This window comes from Motacilla alba, chromosome 1A, assembly GCF_015832195.1.
Source record: "Motacilla alba alba isolate MOTALB_02 chromosome 1A, Motacilla_alba_V1.0_pri, whole genome shotgun sequence".
Taxonomy (NCBI): Eukaryota; Metazoa; Chordata; class Aves; order Passeriformes; family Motacillidae; genus Motacilla; species Motacilla alba.
Window position 1 is genome coordinate 50,532,959 of NC_052031.1, and position 18,623 is coordinate 50,551,581.

General features: G+C 41.4%; 2 protein-coding genes and 1 long non-coding RNA gene across 11 annotated transcripts in view; 1 reads left to right on the forward strand and 2 right to left on the reverse strand.

Moving 5' to 3' along the window:
• LOC119708674 overlaps window positions 1-18,623 on the forward strand; it is a 31,825-nt gene that overhangs the window by 8,194 nt on the left and 5,008 nt on the right. The gene's annotated exons all lie outside the window — the stretch shown is intronic.
• On the reverse strand, window positions 1,993-16,173 carry CSF2RB (colony stimulating factor 2 receptor subunit beta). Of its 4 annotated transcripts, none has more exons than XM_038155260.1 (14): window positions 14,595-16,173; window positions 13,601-13,770; window positions 12,470-12,599; window positions 10,324-10,508; window positions 9,846-9,994; window positions 8,803-8,974; window positions 8,580-8,712; window positions 8,320-8,480; window positions 7,279-7,424; window positions 7,006-7,180; window positions 5,902-5,992; window positions 5,555-5,624; window positions 4,667-4,770; window positions 1,993-4,392 (listed from the first exon to the last, which is right to left on the reverse strand). In XM_038155260.1, the coding sequence occupies exons 2-14, from the start codon at window positions 13,668-13,670 to the stop codon at window positions 3,192-3,194; spliced, it is 2,787 nt and encodes a 928-aa protein (XP_038011188.1). In that variant the 5' UTR covers window positions 13,671-13,770; window positions 14,595-16,173; the 3' UTR covers window positions 1,993-3,191. The 4 variants fall into 4 exon arrangements, with proteins under 4 accessions (XP_038011188.1, XP_038011187.1, XP_038011185.1 ...); XM_038155259.1 differs by having other exon boundaries at window positions 13,601-13,883; XM_038155257.1 differs by having other exon boundaries at window positions 13,601-13,963.
• The window catches only part of NCF4 (neutrophil cytosolic factor 4), a 54,314-nt gene continuing 51,973 nt past the window's right edge, over window positions 16,283-18,623 (reverse strand). For 5 of the 6 annotated variants that reach the window (XM_038155283.1, XM_038155282.1, XM_038155281.1 and 2 more), the window contains 3 exons: window positions 18,208-18,338; window positions 18,047-18,112; window positions 16,284-17,269 (listed from right to left, as the gene is read on the reverse strand). In XM_038155283.1, the coding sequence (XP_038011211.1) occupies window positions 17,041-17,269; window positions 18,047-18,112; window positions 18,208-18,338 (426 nt within the window). In that variant the 3' untranslated portion in view covers window positions 16,284-17,040. Of the gene's footprint in view, window positions 17,270-18,046; window positions 18,113-18,207; window positions 18,339-18,623 lie in introns of all 6 variants that reach the window. The other variant, XM_038155287.1, reaches the window with a different exon arrangement.

Here is an 18,623-nt window from a genome sequence, read left to right on the forward strand (position 1 = left end):
TCTAAGGGGCAAAAAGAGGCATGAAGTCGTAGTGTTACTTACTCCCCATGAACAGAATGTGACATGTGGAGTTTCTTTTCATGGAAATTCCATCTCCATAGCGAGAGCAAAGGGAGCATGTAGGGAGTGAGGAGAAGAGACAGAGTGGAGTTCTATGGGAATAAGATTGTGTGTACAACGTACTTGTAAACAAGAAACTAGTCAGGGACTGCAGGATGGGTTGGCTTGTTTACTGTTACCCAGCAGAGGTACAGAATTCTCTGAAATACTTCAGCTACTGTTCTTTGAGGTTTTGGAGGGCTTTCCACCTCCACAGGTTTCTTTTTGTAGCAAACCATTCAGCCCGATTTTCCTTCCTTACATGAGAGAAAACCCCCAAGCCTACAGAAATACAGCAACAGACCAGTTCAGCATTGACCTTAATTAGAACTACTGGGGTCACAATAAACTTCCTACCCTAGTCTCATGCAAATTCAAATAATATGTTTCTGGTTGATGAAGATTATGATAAGGGAATAATAGAGTGATTACTTCAGAGCAAGGAAAAATGCCTGCTGTTAAAACATGGGCACAATCTTTTATGTTTGAGTATGCAGTAAGGAAAGGGTTGTAATCATCTTATAACTCGTTTTTTCACCATGTAGGAAACATTGGTGACTCATCATGCAGATATACAGGCTGAGGGGCTGAACTACTTAGTGAGAAGCCCTACAGAGAGGAGCATGTCATAATTGACTCCTGAATCATCAGAATGATGATTCCTCTCCTGCTTCTCAGTACCTCCTAGCACTGGGGAAGGGAGCAGCAACTTGCCTTTGCACAGTAACTTGGTGGCTCAAGCTAATAATCAGGAAGTTGAAGACCTGGGACTCATGACTGCTTCTAAATCTTGAATCACCAGGCTACAGGATTGTAAAATGCTTTTTACCACCCTCACTGCATCTGGATCTCATGCAGAGGGAAATGGAAAATTCATAGGATCGGCAACAGGTGAAATTTACAGAAGTTTTGATTCCAGTAAGAAGTGGATTTCTCTGGCAGAGAACAGCCATGGATTATGAGCTCTGTTTCCAATGTTCATTACATATTTTATGTAATGATACTTAGGTGGATATTGAGGAAAGAGCCCCGAGAGCAGAAACTCATTCTGCTCTAAATGAATTGTTATTCAATTCATTGAATTACTGCGCAGCTCCCCTATCCTGACAGTGGCATGTTACTCTGCAAATTCCAGCCTCCTTCAGATGATAATATCGTCTCTGTGGGATCATAAGAAATGTGCTTTTATCTGCAAATCCTGTCTCTCAAATCAGCCTCTGCAAATGCCCAGCGAAGTACAGAGGAGCAGAAGGAACAGAGAGCTGTCAGAGTAGTGATCACATCTCAGAGTACTGATCACAATGCAAATGGGCTTTATCCAAAAGTCACTGAGTTGAATAAAACTTCTCCCACTCATTATTCTTTTTGATTATCAAACCCCAGCAATTCAAGGCCCAGCAAAGTGATGCATATCTAAGATATGAATTAAGATACAACATTTGCATATGAATTTGAACATCTCCTTCTAGGATATGCTTCGATAGAGCACAATTATACAGCCTGGAAGAAACTAATTGTGCCACTTATGAAAGGCCAAAGAAGAAATTAACAAAAAAACTTGATTGATTCCAAAAGGTCTAAACTGCAAATCTCTCAAAGTGTTCATCACTATTCTCTATCAGAGGCTGCAACTGACTGCCTTCTGCTGTGAAGAGCACCAAGTTCAATTTGCACACCTCTCAGATTTAAAATGGTATTTACAAGGATTAAATTCCCAAAACCCCAAATAATCTCACTGTAATTTCTGAATCAGCACAGTCCCATTAACCCAGAAGGAGGAATCAAGTGGTACAAACACAGAACTTCTCTTCTCTGTCAAGTAATACAGCAAAGTCAGGAGAAAAATGTCCTACCTCACATATCACACATAGAATTTTTTGAGACCTGAGCAAATGAGCTGATAGTAATTTTATTGTAAACACAATATTTTTGACATATGAAACAAAATACTTATAGGAAGAAATAATATGTTTATTATTACAGATTTCATATTTGAAAAAAAATACGTTTTTTGGAAGTCAAGTCCATCCTCAGGTCTGAAACCAAAGCCTTTTCACTGATTGCAGAGTAGCAGTTCTGAGCAAATGCTTCTACCTTGTACCACTTTCTATACAGCAAAACTGGGAAAAAGGTCTCCTCTTTCTCAACTCTCATTTTTAAGGAAAAAAAAACAAACTAAGAATCAATTACACTTTAGGATGAAGTATATAATGCATAAACAGCCAATGAATGTAAAAGAAAATCATGTAGTACTTCAATACTTAGAAATAGAAGAACCACAGCAGTTACAGGTTTGTGCACCTTCCCAGCATCTCTTACCTGCCATTTTCTGTTATCTGCCCCACTCCCTCTCACTGAAGCTTAGGAGCCCTTGGGTCTTCTTTCAGTAATATTTCTTCTTCCAAATGGTTCTCTACAACTTGCTTTATGTATCCCAGTAATGTTTCTTTGTTATCCTCTGAATCCACTGTGATAGACTGGACATTAGCATTAAGAAACTTTTCCTGGATTTCAACAACTTTTTTCTCATTTTTTATTTATGCTGCTATAAGTGTCTGCTATGAGGGTTTTTTTCACCTTAGGCAATACCTATCATGCCATAGTGGAAAGGCAAAGATACAGAAGTTCCTTGGTGACTTTTATAGCTAATTTATAAGTGCACAGAAATTAAACAAAATTGCTTTCCAGGATAGACCTTTTCTTTCCAAGGTTTTCAAGCTTGTATACTTCTGATAGCCTTTCAAGCTGTTAAGTCTGCATTTCCTGCCACAAGATCTGCCAAGCAACCTGATATAATTGCAAGATGATTGTGACGTATTACAGGATTATGAGGAGGATGAACTGATCATCATGGATAAGCCAAAAAGTTTGAAAAACACTACACTACAATATTTGTGTAGTCCTTCATGCCAAATCTGTGAAGACCACCAAGAATGACATTGAGCTACTTCAAGTTTTTTAATACGTTGGATTGGAAGCTTGAAAATGGAACTGGTGTTTATTTGTTCCTAGGTTTGAGGGTTCATTTTCAGCAGATAGTTGCAACCTCTTTCAGTTACCTCTCTCTTTGGTATTCATGAATATGTACCCATTTAACAGATTTCTTTGATCCTCAAAGATTGCTGCCAGGAAAAGTAATCATCTGATTTCAGGTTTTTGAAAAGCTGGATGGCCTGTATTTTTTCCCTCTTCCATACATCCTTTTCCTTCCCTGTGATGGATTCATCCTCACATACAGGCTGCCCACGTGTGGTCTCGCTTTCAGAAAGTTTCATGACTTGGTGGTCTTCCTGACTATTATCCATCTTCACACTGGATTTTAGGCTGTGGAAGCAATAGTCACCAACCTGGCAAAGGAAAACTGGCTCAGTGCTGTCGGGGTTTAACACCACCAAGTTACCTTCAGACAAAGGCTGCTTTCTAGGAATACCATTTTCCTTCTGTAAGACAGGCAAAGAAATCTTTGTGGGCTTTGAATGTTCATGGAGACCTTTAGGCACAGTAAGATAGTCACCAAAGGTATCCAGGTGCAATTCAGGAGATGAGGCTGGTGCTTGGCCTGAAACTGGGATCATGAAACCAGTTTTCCCCAGAGAAGACTCATGGCAAGAAGGGTCACTGGGAGGCTGAGGCTCCTGTGAGCCGCAAGGTGATTCCTCAGCTGTGACAAGTGGAGGATGGGTGGAGGTGCTGGCTGATGGCAGTACCAGGCTGTCCGTGGTGATGTAGTCCAAGGGGCACTGTTGAGGAGATGTGGCACAGCTGAGAGCCTTTGGAGAGTTCTGCTCCTCAGTTCCCTTGTTGGTGCCTTTCCCACAGGCTGGTGAGGCCTGTGAGACTTCTTCCTTGTCATTGAGGTGCTGCATCATTTCCTTCTGATCTGGGAGCTGCTTTGGAGGAGCTGCTCCTGGCTGTTCTTGCCTCTTTGGGGTCTGGGGAGAGTCTTCCCTTGGGACAGTCACATACTCAAGGGAAACTGATTTCTTACTGAGTCCCACAGGGTCTGTTTCCAGGGTCTGGTGTATATCAGGGTGAGAGGACACCACTGGGCTGTACAAGTACGGACCATTGAAAGCAAAGCAAGGGATTGCTGTGGGGGAAGCAATACTTGCATCAGCACTGTTTCTCCTTGAAATGGGAAAGAAATTACCAGCTCCCTGACTTGAGCAGGCAACTGGGGCATGCTCTGACTCATTTAAAGCATGGTATGAGTTCTGTAGGTCAGGTGTAACAGGGGAAACATCTGTCTTCTTAGTCTGCCCTTCAAGGCACTCTGCCAAAGTCTTCACCGGCCTGAATGTGAGAAAGTTAAAAGTTGCTCATGAGAGACATTATTGTTTTAAACACAAAACATAAACCAATCTTAGTTGAAAACACATATGGCTACACACAGGCTTAGAAAAATTTCTTGCAGATGCAGTTACCCTTGTAGTAAAAAATTGAATCTCCTCCTCAAAAGCAACTTGTATAGAATTTTTAGTGACAGAACATTTGATTATATTCTGCCATGATGCAGTGAGGTCTTAGAGACCATCCAGAGTGTCACCATCATGTGCTGTTCACTCACCTGTCCACAACTTGAAGGAAGCTAGCCTGCTCCATCTTCTCTGAAAGGTTGTATTTGTTGAAGTCCAGCTGGTTGCTTGTTGGCCAACTTCCCAAATGTCCTTTCTGAAAATGAAAGAGCAGACATGACCAAAGAGCAGTGTCTCACTGGCAGTAGAATCAGGAATTGTACATTCCCCATGGACAAAGAAAACAAATAGGAGAGCCTATAGCACCTGGTAACAAGGATACAACTTCACTAACACATCTCAAAGGTAGTTCTCCTCTCCAGAAGATGGTTTCTTCAAACCTATATTGCCTCACCACTGACCTAAACTAAAAGTATTCAGTGAGGCAGCTAGGAAAGATGCCCTCCTAAACTTGTTATTTGTGAATAGAGTACTTAAGGGATTTGACAGTAGGTAGTTGTCTTGGCCACTGTGTTCATGAAATGATTTAGTTTAAAATTTTTAGAAATGGGAAAAAATAAAAAGGAACCATAGAGTTGCTACTCTGGACTTCAAGAGAGCAAACTTCAGGCTGTTCAGGGAGCTACTTGGCAGTGTCCCCTAGGAACCTGCTTTTGAAAGTTGGTGAGTCCACAAGTGCTGGGCAGGTTTTAAGAACTCCCTTTTAAAAGCAAGCAGAAGGAAATTTTAAAGCACAGAAAATTTTTCTACATTGATTTTAAATCACAGTTATGCTGACAAGCACAGCACAAAGAGGTCTGCTAAATATAAGAGCATTGTTATGTTGAGTAGGACCAGAGCGTCTCTCTAAAAACAAGTAATATATAAATGAGTAAATCTGTTCATTGTGGACTAGAAAACGAGAAGAGCTCTTAAAAATATTGGAAGTCCTGAAAAAGGAAGAGAAATAATGAATTCTTCAAGGTACATTTCCCTCTTACCCCCAGGTAGCCCTGGATCAGGAGACTCTTGCTGGGGTTCGGAATCTTTTCTTCCCATATTTTCTTCTTCCTGCAGCAAGAACAGTTTTCAAGATTTGCTTCTCAATTTGCTGCTACCAGAAAAGGCTGCACCACATACACCACCACATACACCGTGCTGCTCAACCATGGGGCACAAGCAAGGCAGCGCCACAGCCCCACCCAACTCTCTCCCCTGCACAGCCATGCACAAGGCTGCCCACCAAGGCCCATGTCCACCCAGACCTCTCTCCTGGGGAACAAGAGGTGCCTCAGACATCATGCCACCCACATGGGCTGCTAAGTCTCCTGTTGCAATGCAAGCCTACCTGAGGAAATACTTATAGCTGCAATAAGCAACTATCAGCAAAGCGATGATGAGAGCTGGGAGCGTCACTGGGAGAACCACAGGTGCCAGAACTGAAACAGAGAAAAGAGAAAAAGCTATTCACCTGCAGAGTGATGTTTCCTGCAACAGGTTTTTCACTCTGGTCACTATTCAGGGAATTTGATATGTGGAGGAACAGGATCATAGGGCCTTCAAACTGTTGGAATATCCTCCAAAGTGGGACAAGCCAAACGTGCCCTGAACAGCACACTGACCAAAGGAGTTCATTATTTCCTTTACTGATTCACTTCTTAGCTTCTACTGACATCAGAATTAAACATTTTAAGCTAATAAAAAGATGGTTATGAACTTTACTCCACCATGAACAACAGGCACGGCTTCAGACATCTTAAGTCTGCCTGACTCTGCAAAGTTCTGAGGAAAAGGGGTCTCAGAGATTTTCTAAGAGCTCCCCCTGCCAACAGCCACAACAGCACACTAATTTCTTCCTGAATGCATGCATCAAAATTTGCCCACAGTATAACCACTACAACCTTCCTCAGGACAAATCATGCAAGATCACATTACTTTGGGCAAAAGATTGTATGATGGCAGACATTCTGCCTCCAAGTCCGTAAACAGCAAAAACATGTAAAGATTTTATCTCCAGCAGACTCCATTACGTGTTTTACACAACCTTATAGTCACTCTGCAAATATAAAAATCTGATGGTTTATCTTCTATCTTAAAGTATCAGGCTCTTTAGTCACAGACAGCAGAATGGATTGCTGGAATCAGAAAATAATTATAATCTTTTCGCCAGGATGTCTTTGATTCATTCTCCACATGGAAAACTTTATGGTTAGTTGTACTCACCTTATGAAGGCAAGCAAGAAAGAAGCTTAAAAGATCATTCACTTCATTCCCTAGCATTGTTGATATACTGCAAGAATGCAGGCAGGGCAGCTACCTTGGTAAGTGACTCCAACTAGGCCATGGCTGCACCTCACTCCAACCCCAGCTGAGAGAATGTATTATACTAAAGAGCCATCCCAGCCATTCGCAGTCCACCAAAACCAGACTGAAGCAGCTGCATGAAAAGTACCGTTCTCAGTCTTCCAGGTGAACTCCTCACTCCATTCACTCCAAGGTCCCTCATATTCCGGAGGCCTATTCACCCTTGCACGCATTTTCCCCCTGTATTCTGTAGATGCTGCCAGCATCTGCAGGGTGAAGACGAAGGGCGGTTCATCATTGCTGATATTTAACACCTGGAGAGTCTGGGGAGAGGGAAGGAGCACAAATGACAGGTGAGAAGAACTGTCTTTCCATTTGACCAGCGAAGAAATATCCATGACTCTTGCATTTTGTAAGTTACCTTTTCATATTGGTTGTTTTCCCAGTACTTGACTTGGTATCTCTGTGTTATGAAGTTGTAATATAAATTGTGTTTTTTCCACCTTAGTTCATACTCTTGGTTCTCTGTTGCTGTTACTGACACATTTGCAGGCGGCAGCACCTGAACTGAAACACACTGAATATCTCAGAGCACTTGCCAACCTACTGGTCCAGTGCTCTCTTTCCCCATTGTGAATCATTTCCAGGGACTGAAAACAAGGTTGTTTTGTGCAATGTGAAATGGCTCAGCTTTTTAACACTTCTTAACTCTCTGCATCTTCATTTTCTAGTCAAATACAACAGTATTAATAGTATACAAGAGTATTAAATAACAGAAAATCCATACCCATGAATACTGAGAGCACTCCCTGTGTACAGAAAAGCAGCAAAGCAATAGTTGAAATATCTGTACTTGTCCACCACATTTCCAGAAATTTTGAGTTCTCTTGGAGCTACCTCCTGATAGTTTCACCCACTGCAGGAGCTGCCCTAGTTTTAGAGTTTGAGAAGCCACCCAAATAACTTCAGATACATGTGGGCAGCTATGGCCTACCTGGTGCACCTCACTGGGCAGAGAATTCCTACCTCATCCAGTGTTCCAGGGACCATTGCACAAACCCACAAGAGCTCACTGACTTCTTGAGAAATCACATAGTGATACACTCCTACTCACTACAAACACCTCTCACCACACTCCCCTGTCACCTGGGACATTCATGAATGTTTCACAGAGAAGTCAGCAGGATGGCAAATGCTCACTGAGAAGCTCCAGGTCACAACCTGGATTTCTGTACAACAGTTTTCATCACTGTCACCTTCCTCAGAGTAGCAAGTGCCACTGAGGAACTCCACACCTACACCCCAAAGCTCTTACCTGATACAGTCCCTTTCTTCATCAGTGATTGTTTCTTCTGCTTCCCACTCACTTTTCCTCAACACCACTGTCCTCAGCCCCACTTGCTCAGACAGCCATCTCTCCAAGAAACAAGAAGGAGAAACAGGAAACAACACAGAAACTTACTGTTTTTGTAGCCTTCAATCAGCTTTTCCTCTGTCTTGGCCCGGACAGATACACGGTACTGGCTTTGGCTGCTAGAATTGCTAACAGGGATCTCACAGCTCTGGACCATATATGAGGTGTGGGGCAAAGTCTTCTCATGCACAGGAGAGCACTCCTCTTCCCTGAAGGGAAGAAAGAGGATGAATGGAAGTCAGGGGAATAGGACAGGCAGAAGCCCCATGGAAGAGGCAAAGACACGCTGCCATGGGCAGAGCACATACTGTGATGCTGGGGTGGCCCTGAAGAACAAGCCAAAGAGGACAGAGGTGGTGATCACTTTCTTCACTTCCCAGCTGCACGTCAGACGATCTCCACCATTGAAGAGGCAGCGAAGGTTCCTGGGCTGAAGGCCACCTTCACAGAACACAAGTGCAAGGTTAGTGACAGGAAAGTTCTGGCTTCTCAGTTTCCAGCCCTTCATGGCCCCACTCCATCCCATGCTACCTTCAGGGGTCTTCCATGACACCTCCATGCTCCACTCGCTGTACTGCCCAGAGAAGCTGCTGGCCTGCCCTGGTCTGGCTCGCACACGGGCAACGTAGCTGCTCCCTGGGACAAGGTCCTTAGGGCTGAGATTGCAATGGGTGGTGTTGGAGAGCAAGAGCGAGGCAGCTTCCTGTTGTTGGGGGAGAGGAAGGGATGGAGGAAATTGGGACATTGGGGAACAGAAAGGTGGAGGGAAGACAGGGAAAGAGTGAGAGGAGAAGTTGACTGCCAGGCTGTATCTCCAGCAGCCCCACAAGTGTGATGGTCCATGCACATGCTGCCATGCAGTGTCTCCTCACTGCCACACAAGAGGGCTTCAGTGTGTGCTGCAGCACAACTCAGGACAGTCAAGGCATGGCCACTGTCAGGCACAATCTCCCCCACAACAAGTAGCAAACTCCTGCAGCTTGCAAAGTCCAGACTGTCTTCAGCTCCAGCTACACATGTTCATAGCACTGCTCAGTGCAGAATTAGATGAGAATCTGGCCAAGATATTTCCCTTAAAATCTAAAAATCAGTCTGACAGGTACAGAACAGAAACATATGCACATCTAGGGAAATGATAGGGCAAAGGATATGGACTCCTAAAAACTTAAAAGAATAAAAAAGAAGAAAAACCCAAAACATATCTGTCTCAAAGGGGGAACAACTTCATATGTCTTTTGCTGTTTTCCCCACATGAACCCACATCCTCCTGTTTGAATGTGATTTGATGTTTAAGAGGGATTCAAATCCAACTCAAATCCAAGTACAATGTTTGGGGGTTTCTTTGAGTCGAGAAGAGATCTTTGCATTCAGTTCAGGAAAAATGATATTTCACAGGACAAGTCACTTGCTAACAGAAAGAGAGCCCCTTCCACCTGACCCAAAACAACACTTGTATCTCTTCACAGTCACTGAAGAATGGAAAGACCATTCATTTGCACAACTTTTACCATACACTTTGCACTGCCCAAAATGGTGCAGCCCGAACCAGGACAGCTCAGCTCCTCTGCTCTTACCTCCCATGACTCCCACTGCCGCTTGTAAGCGACTTCATAGTCCAGTGCACTGCCCAGCTGTGGGCTTCCATCGGCTGTTTTCCAGGTCAGCAAGAAGTCTCCTGATGTCATTGAGCTGACTGAGAGGTTTTGAGGTGGGAGGGGCTGAACTGGAAGGTGAAGGTACAATGCATGAGAGGATATAATGAGGAAATGACACAAAGAGAGGAGGAAAACATCTAGGTAAGCTTCCCCATTTGCAGAGTATCTTGTCCCTGACAGACCAAGTGCCACCTGCTTTACTAGCTCCTAAGATGATACCACATCCAACTGCTGTCAGAAACTTGCCACCTTCTCTCCCTACCCAATCCTCTCAATGTGGAATTCTTTAGCAGTTTTCACAATGGAAGCGGAATTCCCTTCCAGATGAACAGCAAATACATTCTCAAAAATCCTTAAAATTCATTGGGAAACAAGAATTTGGTATTTTAAGCCTTACCGTTTTGGAAAAGATCAACATCCAGTTCTCTTTGAAGAACCTTTTTAGGTCTGAAGCCATAAATATCCTCTACCCCTATTCCTAAATGTTCTGTAGTCCTGTGGCAGACCCAGTGCACATACACGTCTGGAGTTTCATGCAAGTCATTTTCTGTCTGGCGTTTGCAAAACATGTCCTTGTTCTCCCTGTGTACAGAGAAAGTGATCTATAAAGACCTGATCCAAAGACCTGTAGTTAGTACAAAATTAAACACCTGAAACTAATTTCATCCCATCCTGTTGTTATAATTCACAAAGACACTTGTATCCTCTTCTCATTGTTCCTATTAGTCCTGGTTTGCATCAGTTAATACAAGAAACATTTTTTACACCAGACTTTTGCCACCCCATTTCAAAGTCCTGCAGCAGAATGTTACAGTACCAGTTATTTTTTGTTACTTTTTAGACTAGCTCTATGTAATCTCATCTTTTTAGATGAGAAATAGTATGATGAACATTAATGTCATGTAAATACACCTTTTACTCAGAGTTAAAGGCCGTAAAATTTCTGATCATCCTAAGCTGCTTTGAGGCTTTCATTTTGCAGTACCAGAAAAACACTTAGAAAAAGATTCTCAACCAAAATGTACTTCTGTATCCTTAGTAGTTTTGTTCTGCCAAGGGACCTTAAGTATTCATTAAAGATTTCATCCACAATGTTAATCCTCCTTTCAGATGGCCTTTCTCCAGGCTAAGCAGCATCATGAAAATTAGAAACAATTTTTTAAACTAGGCATGAGAGAATAATCTTTGTGTGGTTGCAGTAGCCTTAGCTGCTGGAGAGATGTGTTGCTTCTTTATGTACCCTATGGAATTTTGTTTGTGCATATGGCTTCATGCCCAGTATATTATCTTGTTCCAGCTCAGATGAGAAATATTAAGTTGTGAATATTTAAGGCCAAATACTCTCTTTCAGGATAGGATGGAGTCTTCTAGCCAACTATATGTCAGCAAGCATTATTCAGCACTATTGCTATTTTTATAAGGAAACCAGGGACATTGCTCAAGTATGGATTGGACATTGCAGTATGTGTGTAGTCTTATGCAAAAGAGTCAATCCAAAGGGTGTGAAGCCCTCAAGTTATTTCTATCTACTCACCAGCATTACCTTACAGTCTGGGGTTTAATCAGCTATTCTTCATCTATGAGCTGATCTTGTTTAATTGTTGGCCATTTTGATTTCAGCTGTGTGGCTGTCCATGTTTAACACCTGCTTGTCTGATTCTTTCACTTCAGTTATATTTCATCAGCCACACACCTCATCATGTAACGATGTTTCAGAGAATCCCCCAAAAGTTCGAGGAACTTTATATCGTCTTTTCCCAGAAGTAATTAGCTTCAAGGTCCTGTTACAAAGTTCTTTCACTGTTTTCATCTGCTTTTAGGTCTATAAAATTCCCTCTTGTTTGCAATAAAATCAAGAGTTCTTAATTTTTCCTTCTCTTCCTATATCTCCAGACTCTAAAGAATTTTCTTCTCAACTATCCATCTTTGCCTTCCTCTCTCCTTTAACTATTCCTCCATTTCTGTCCTTTCTTATCCTCACCAACGATCCAGTCTGGTGATTTGGATCCCTTTTGAAAAGGAAGCAAATGTAAAAGAGAGATACTGTCATAAACACACCAGTATCTCTGGGAGAAAAACGGCACAGATAGAGAACTGATAGAGACTCATAAATATACAGTCTACACATATTTCTCAAAAGTTATCAAAACCACACTCTCAATGATGCTCCTCAATGAGCAAAATGACAGTGGAAATATCTCCTCCCTTTAGGGTTTACAAACAATACTCACACTTGTTCTGACACCTCCTTCTCCCCTAATGCTGATTATTAGCAGCCTAAATGCGCCATCTTATTTCATATCTATGATCCTACAACAAAATTATGAAAAATAATTGTAAGGGTGATAAAAATAACTCCACTGGCATAGCCTATTCATTCCTGTCTTCCTAGATGAGGCCTCAGAAGCAGGTATAACTGTTGCTTAATTAAAAAAGAGAGTGGATGTGCTTTCTAAAAACTTGACTGCATGTCCTCAGGATTCCAAGTTATGGCAAATTTCCCTTTGCACTTTTATCTAGCTCAACACATTTCAGGTACTTACATGTTAATATTATCCCTTTGGTAAAGAATCATACCAACAAGGTCACGAGCCTCTGAATGCTCCATCCATGTGCAAGTCACCTGTGAGTTGTAGTCATTGTAGCACTTCAAGCTTTTCATTGGGATACTCTCTGGGAAAGGAATTCAGGCAAAGAAAAGATGCAGTGATTAAAAATATACATGGTGAGAGATGAGAATAGGTAAGGCACTGATAACAGAAGTCTCCTCTTGGCACCAGAAAATCATAGCCTCATAGAAATGTTTGGGTTGGAAGGCACCTTAAACATCATGTAGTTCCAATACTCCTGCCGTGGGCAGGGACACCTTCCACTGCACCACTTTGCTCAGAGCCCCATTCAGTCTGGCCCTGGACATCTCCAGGGATGGGCCATGACTCCATGAAAATATGTGCAGAGTTGTGACCATTCTGCACATCTCCACAATACACAGGGGAGAGGAGAGGAGAGGAGAGGAGAGGAGAGGAGAGGAGAGGAGAGGAGAGGAGAGGAGAGGAGAGGAGAGGAGAGGAGAGGAGAGAGAAAAGAGAAGAGAAGAGAAGAGAAGAGAAGAGAAGAGAAGAGAAGAGAAGAGAAGAGAAGAGAAGAGAAGAGAAGAGAAGAAAAAAGTTCTCATTGTGTAAGAAAGAAAACACAAGCAATGCATATGGCAGATGTTTTTTTTTATCTGTCAGCTATTCCCCAAGAAGAAAATCAGGTCATCTGGATTTTGCTCTTGGTAGCCCCCACCACACTGTCTTGTGTCTGGCCACATGTCTCTATTCCTGTGCACTACCATCTGAATTATGCAGCCCTCCATTTTCCTATGTTTTCACTAATTATCAGGGTCTATCCCTCCTTCCATTCACTCATTATCCAATCAGCTTGTTCATCTCATCCATTTATATAGTGTTTCTACTGTCCATACCACCAACATACAACTGATTTGGCTGCACATACACCTGCTACATGCTGGTTTTGATCAGGATGTCTGCTCTCTTACAGCTTAGAAAACAGGAGAAGAAAGCAGAAAAGCCAGCAGAAAAGGAGGAAGAGCATTAGCTGAAAGAAGGAGACAGATTTTAAAAGAAAGGCAATAATGGAAGGATGGAAGAGAATATAAATTTGAATCTCACCTTGAATGGCTTGAACATGGAAGACCAAATATAGATACAGCAGCAGGATGAAAATCTCTTTCATGTCCATATTGTTCTTGGCACACAGCCTTGATCCTAACTCAGAATTTCAGAGTTTTCATTGCCCACTGGCTACTCTCTTGCCCTGCTTACTGTGGAGCTGTTTGTTTCTGTTTCACATAAAGAGAAGTAAAACTGAATAAGGGAACTTCTTTAAGATCACGTTGAAGTGACATTCAGGAAGAACTTCTGCCAAGCATTTCTTGTAGGAGAAAATTCACGTCTTCTCGTTGTGTGTTGTTGCAATGCAAGCAAAGAATGAAGTAAATGTACATTTCCAAGGAAGTGCAGGGATTTGGTCAGCTGAGTAGCAACAAGAAAAAATCCTAATTTGTGATGAGAGCTCATACTTAAAATTAATTTCATTCTTCTGCTCTTTATGCTTAAAGCCTTCCTAATGAACCACAACAGTGGTTAATTTCCTTAAAAATATTATCTCAATGACACATTTCCTAGGAGCTATAGTGCATGGATTTCCATATTCATTCACTGTGAGAATTTCCTTCAACTTTTCTCAGTGCCCCCCAGACAAGTTGCAAATTGTAGACAAACTACCAAAGAAATAATTTTTTTTCCTGGTGATTGCAGAAAGTGAAAGTAGATTGAGCAGATCCAGGACCATGGACCACACTATTCAATACTGAAATTTAAGTAATTTTGGCCATCTCTCATCACTCTCTCAAAATCATAATACGCACACCTACTTAAGTACGTTACAGATCTGAGACTTTTTCTACTTTAGGGGAATGGGAAAACCCCTTTTAAATTCCTATTGACTTTCAGATTCCCAAAAGCCACTTCCTCGGACTGGAAACAGCTGACTGAGCCCTTGAATAATCATTGCAGCTAAGTAATCCCTCAGTAACTCACTAGTCCTTGTATGAGAGCAGACACTGCCATTATGCTTCCCCCAGAAAGGAAGCCATTCCCTTACCTGAATCCAGGGGTGTCTGTGTGGCAGGTGATTCAACCTGATGGGTGACTCTCCCTGTCCAGCACCACCCCCCAGCACCAGAATCCTCTGATGCAGATATCAGCAAACCGACACTTGCCTAGAACTGGAGACAGAAGTATAAACCAACCACAGGATTTTCTTGGCAAGTAAGTCTTCAAAATAACTACTACATCTTTTGTGAACCTCAAATACCACTTTCAGAGAAGCTGACACCCCCCCCCTTTCAAGGAAAGTCTGTACAATTGCACAAAATAGGAAGTCTGTACTTCCTTTTTTAGCCCCCAAAGCACGCACTTCGATGGGACTGTTGGGTTAACTGGGAAGGGAGGGAAAGGAAGTTTGTCATTGCCTATCTATGTGTTAGCAATTACCAGATCATGAGGCTTATGTATTTTAAGAAAGATACAGGACTGACTGCAGCAGATGTAAGAGAGATGAAGAAAGAATTTTCTGGTTTTCACTCCAGTGCTGTTTCTTGCTTTGCTCTAGACTAGACAATCTTCATAGCAGGGATCCCTCTGGATTTTTGTTTGTACATCTGTATTGAGGGACAGTGAACTACCTTTATCTCTGTAACTCTTTACTTTTAGTAGTATTTCTAAGTTTTACCCATTTCAACAACAATTAATAATAAATTATGAGTACTATAGTACATAAAGGAAACAAAAGAAAACTGGTGAGAGTAGTTGATCTGAAGTTATCCTACATCCAAGGTAGCCTGATCTCTTAATCAAACCATAAAACTTAGCCCAGTAGCCTTCAAAAATAAACCTTAGGAAAGTTAGGCAGCCATAAGGGAGAGACATGCTCAGGTTTGTGTTCTCAGGGATAAACTATGGGGGCTCATATGAGTCCCCAGATACAGAATATAACTGGCAAAGTCTGTCTGTCCTGCATTGCTGCTCCTCCTCTCAATCCCCACAGTACTGACCAAAACCACATGTAGCACAGTTATTCTCTCATCAGAACTACATCAATAAACAAGAAAAGAAACAAACAAACAAAAACCAAAACAAAAAGAAAAAAACCTATCATGTGAATAAGGGAAACATGCAAAGCAAGACAAAGAATATGGAGAATATCTGGGGTAACTGTGTGTGAGAAGGTGTCCATATAAAACCTGCAGACAGTTGGGAGAATATGTAATTAGGCTGGAGGGGAAGAATTTATTTTGCGTTGAAGTTTAAAGGCAGAGGGGGATCATCCTGCCCTGATTTTCAACAGCCAGTGTGTTTATGTTCTTCCAGCACCCTTACAAAAGAGGACATTGTTTCCTAGTAGACATTTTTCCTCCCTTTCCCGTCTCATTGAAAATGTTCCTCCGTTTTGAGAGAGACATGCTGAGTTGCTGGTTACATCACAGGATCCAGCTGTCACTGAAAATCTCTGAGTGCCACTTGCTCTGTTGAACTCCAGGAAAAAGTAACAAAGAATCCTGCACACCAGAAGCTTTGCAGTCCATACCTGCCATTAGGTTTCAAACTTACAATGCATTTTCTTACCTGTCACAACATGTAATATCACTGACACAATCATTGCTGTTACTTCATCTCCTTTCTAAACTGCATTGCTACAATGCCTCTGAAGCAGGAAGTTACATTTTGTAATATTTTAGTAAAATAATGTCAAGCAGCCCACCCCTCAAAAAAAAAGAAAAAAAAAAGAACCACTTTTAAATAAAAATTGACAAACTAATATTTAACTTTATTTGTTGAAGAATCTGATATAGTAATTTCTTGTTAGTTTTACTTTGAATGCAGTGTCAGAAAACAGAAGATAGAGAAGAAACTGTTGTTTGAGTAGATATCCTACACATTTTCCCAGAACATGAAAATAAGTAGATTGTACAATTATATGAAGGTCTATAAGGAACACCACAGGTGTACTAGGTTTGATTCACAAAATTCAATATACTGGTCAGTGGAAAAGAAGAAAGATAAGATGGGCTGCAGTTTGTTCACTGAAAGTTTTCTTGATGCTCCTAGGACAAACTCTGAATGCCCAGTCACACTCCAACATAAGAGAAATAATTACACAATGGCCCACTAGCCTTCAGATCAGCAAATGAAGAGAAATTTATGGGAGTCTAGAAAAAAAAAAAAAAAAAGCTTATGAATATATTCTGGACAAATAACTAGCCTTGGGAGTGTATACTAGAGCAAGTCTAGGGGCTCAGGAGACCTCTATGGCAGGCTGACACTGATTTGCTTTGTAAACATGGCCTGTGATTTTATTTCTCTATTCCTCACTTTCTCTGGTCTCTGTGTAGATGTCTGTATTGCAGATGTGTGCTAAAAAGCTGAAGAAGTTAACTAAGTACAGATTTAACACTGAAAGGTTAAATCACTAAAAATTACTCATTTCAAGGACACTTCAAAGACATGTTGAAGGAAACTGCCTGCAGAGAGGGATATCTATGTAGCTCTTAGATTGCTCCTACTGTTTGAGTAGCACCTGTTCCTGGACTAGTGTTGTAGACACCCAAATCATCTTTGTGAGTGATGTGCAACTTCCAAGGGAAAAAGTGCTTCTCAGAGGGACTTCTTCTGCTCTGAGACACCATGAGTTCAACATCCTGATCGGAGAGCAAGCGGATCAGATCACCGTCAGGGTCCCGGTAATTCAGAACAATGTCTTCTTGGTTAAACTCCTGCCTGGGAGAAAAGAAATGGATTGATTCCCAGAAATCAAGGAATGCCTGGGAGGTGCTACATGATGAACAATATACTGACAATATAATTAATTTTGATAAAAGTCATACAAAGCCTTGGGTGTCTCAGCTTTCTTGATACAGTTAGTACTAGAAATAAAATTGCACATTGATGCTGTGTTGTGTTTAAGCTGAGAAATCTACCAGAACCAAGTCAGTAACATCACAGAAATGGCACCATTAATCTGTGTGTTTGATAGAATTACCATGCAAAAGAGTTGGCTGTGGTTACCACCCACTTTTGCCTACTTATTTTTGCACTTTCTGATGAGTGTAAGAATATTAGAACAGGTGTTCTATTACCAATATTTACTAATATTTAATGTTCTAAATTGTTGATATTCAACACCAGGTTAATCTAGTTTAACACTAGCTTAACGAGTGTTAGAAGGCCATGTCCTACATCCTGAAGAAATGTACTAGACAAAAGATGCTTTTATTGGGGCATGGCTCTTATCATAGTACAAAAAATGGAAATTTATACCCATGACAATTAAGTCAGAAGTGTGTGTCATTCCTTACTCATTGACAATCCCAAGAAGGACTAGTATCTGCACAGATGGCCCTAGGCCAAGTCAAGGTGTAACTTCATCAAGACTCTTGAAAAGTATTTCATACACAAAACATGGTGATGACCAAGTAGAATGTGGAGAATCTCAAACCAGAATGAACTTGACAAATGTTTAAGTATCAAATATACAACCAAGTGCTTGCATGGTACCTCATCAGTTCCATTAGATCTTTGAACGATGGAATGCTGCTCAGATCCTCTTCCACTGAGATATCCCTGTATGCAAAACACATCTAATCATTACATACATCATTACAAGAGAATTGTTGGTGTTTCTTCATCAGCAAATTGGAAGACTATTTTGTTACTACCTGATGGTGCTCACAGTCTCATCATAGTAATAACAGCGAACTTTATTAACTGTGTCTTCCTGCTGTGGTAAATCTTTTATGATCTTCACAAAAGCACATGGGAAAATCCCAGTGGTACCATCAGCAGTTCCCTGGAATGATAGGAAATGTTAGAATCAAGAAAAATGTGTCATTTTGGCCACATGCAATAAGCTCTGGAATTCAATTAATTTACATAGAAACAACAGTAAGAATTTTTCCACTGTAATCAAGAAAAGAAATTTTATGGAAGTGACCTGATTGCATCCCTACAAAAAGGTTATACAATTACACAGTCAAATACCAGGCAGGGAGTGAAACAGTGTGTAAAAAATGCAAGTCAGATGGTCAGCAAGGAAGGCTGTGGTGTTTGAGCAAGCAGAGATACCATATCAGCA

Bases quoted from the DNA above. Each gene is read 5' to 3' on its own strand.
- CSF2RB (XM_038155260.1), bottom strand. From the start codon at position 13,670: ATGGACATGAAAGAGATTTTCATCCTGCTGCTGTATCTATATTTGGTC. The intron at 9,995-10,323 runs GTAAGGCTTAAA...TTCACCTTCCAG, and splicing joins TGTTGATCTTTTCCAAAACG to TTCAGCCCCTCCCACCTCAA. The intron at 7,181-7,278 runs GTAACTTACAAA...CCCTCTCCCCAG, and splicing joins AAAACAACCAATATGAAAAG to ACTCTCCAGGTGTTAAATAT.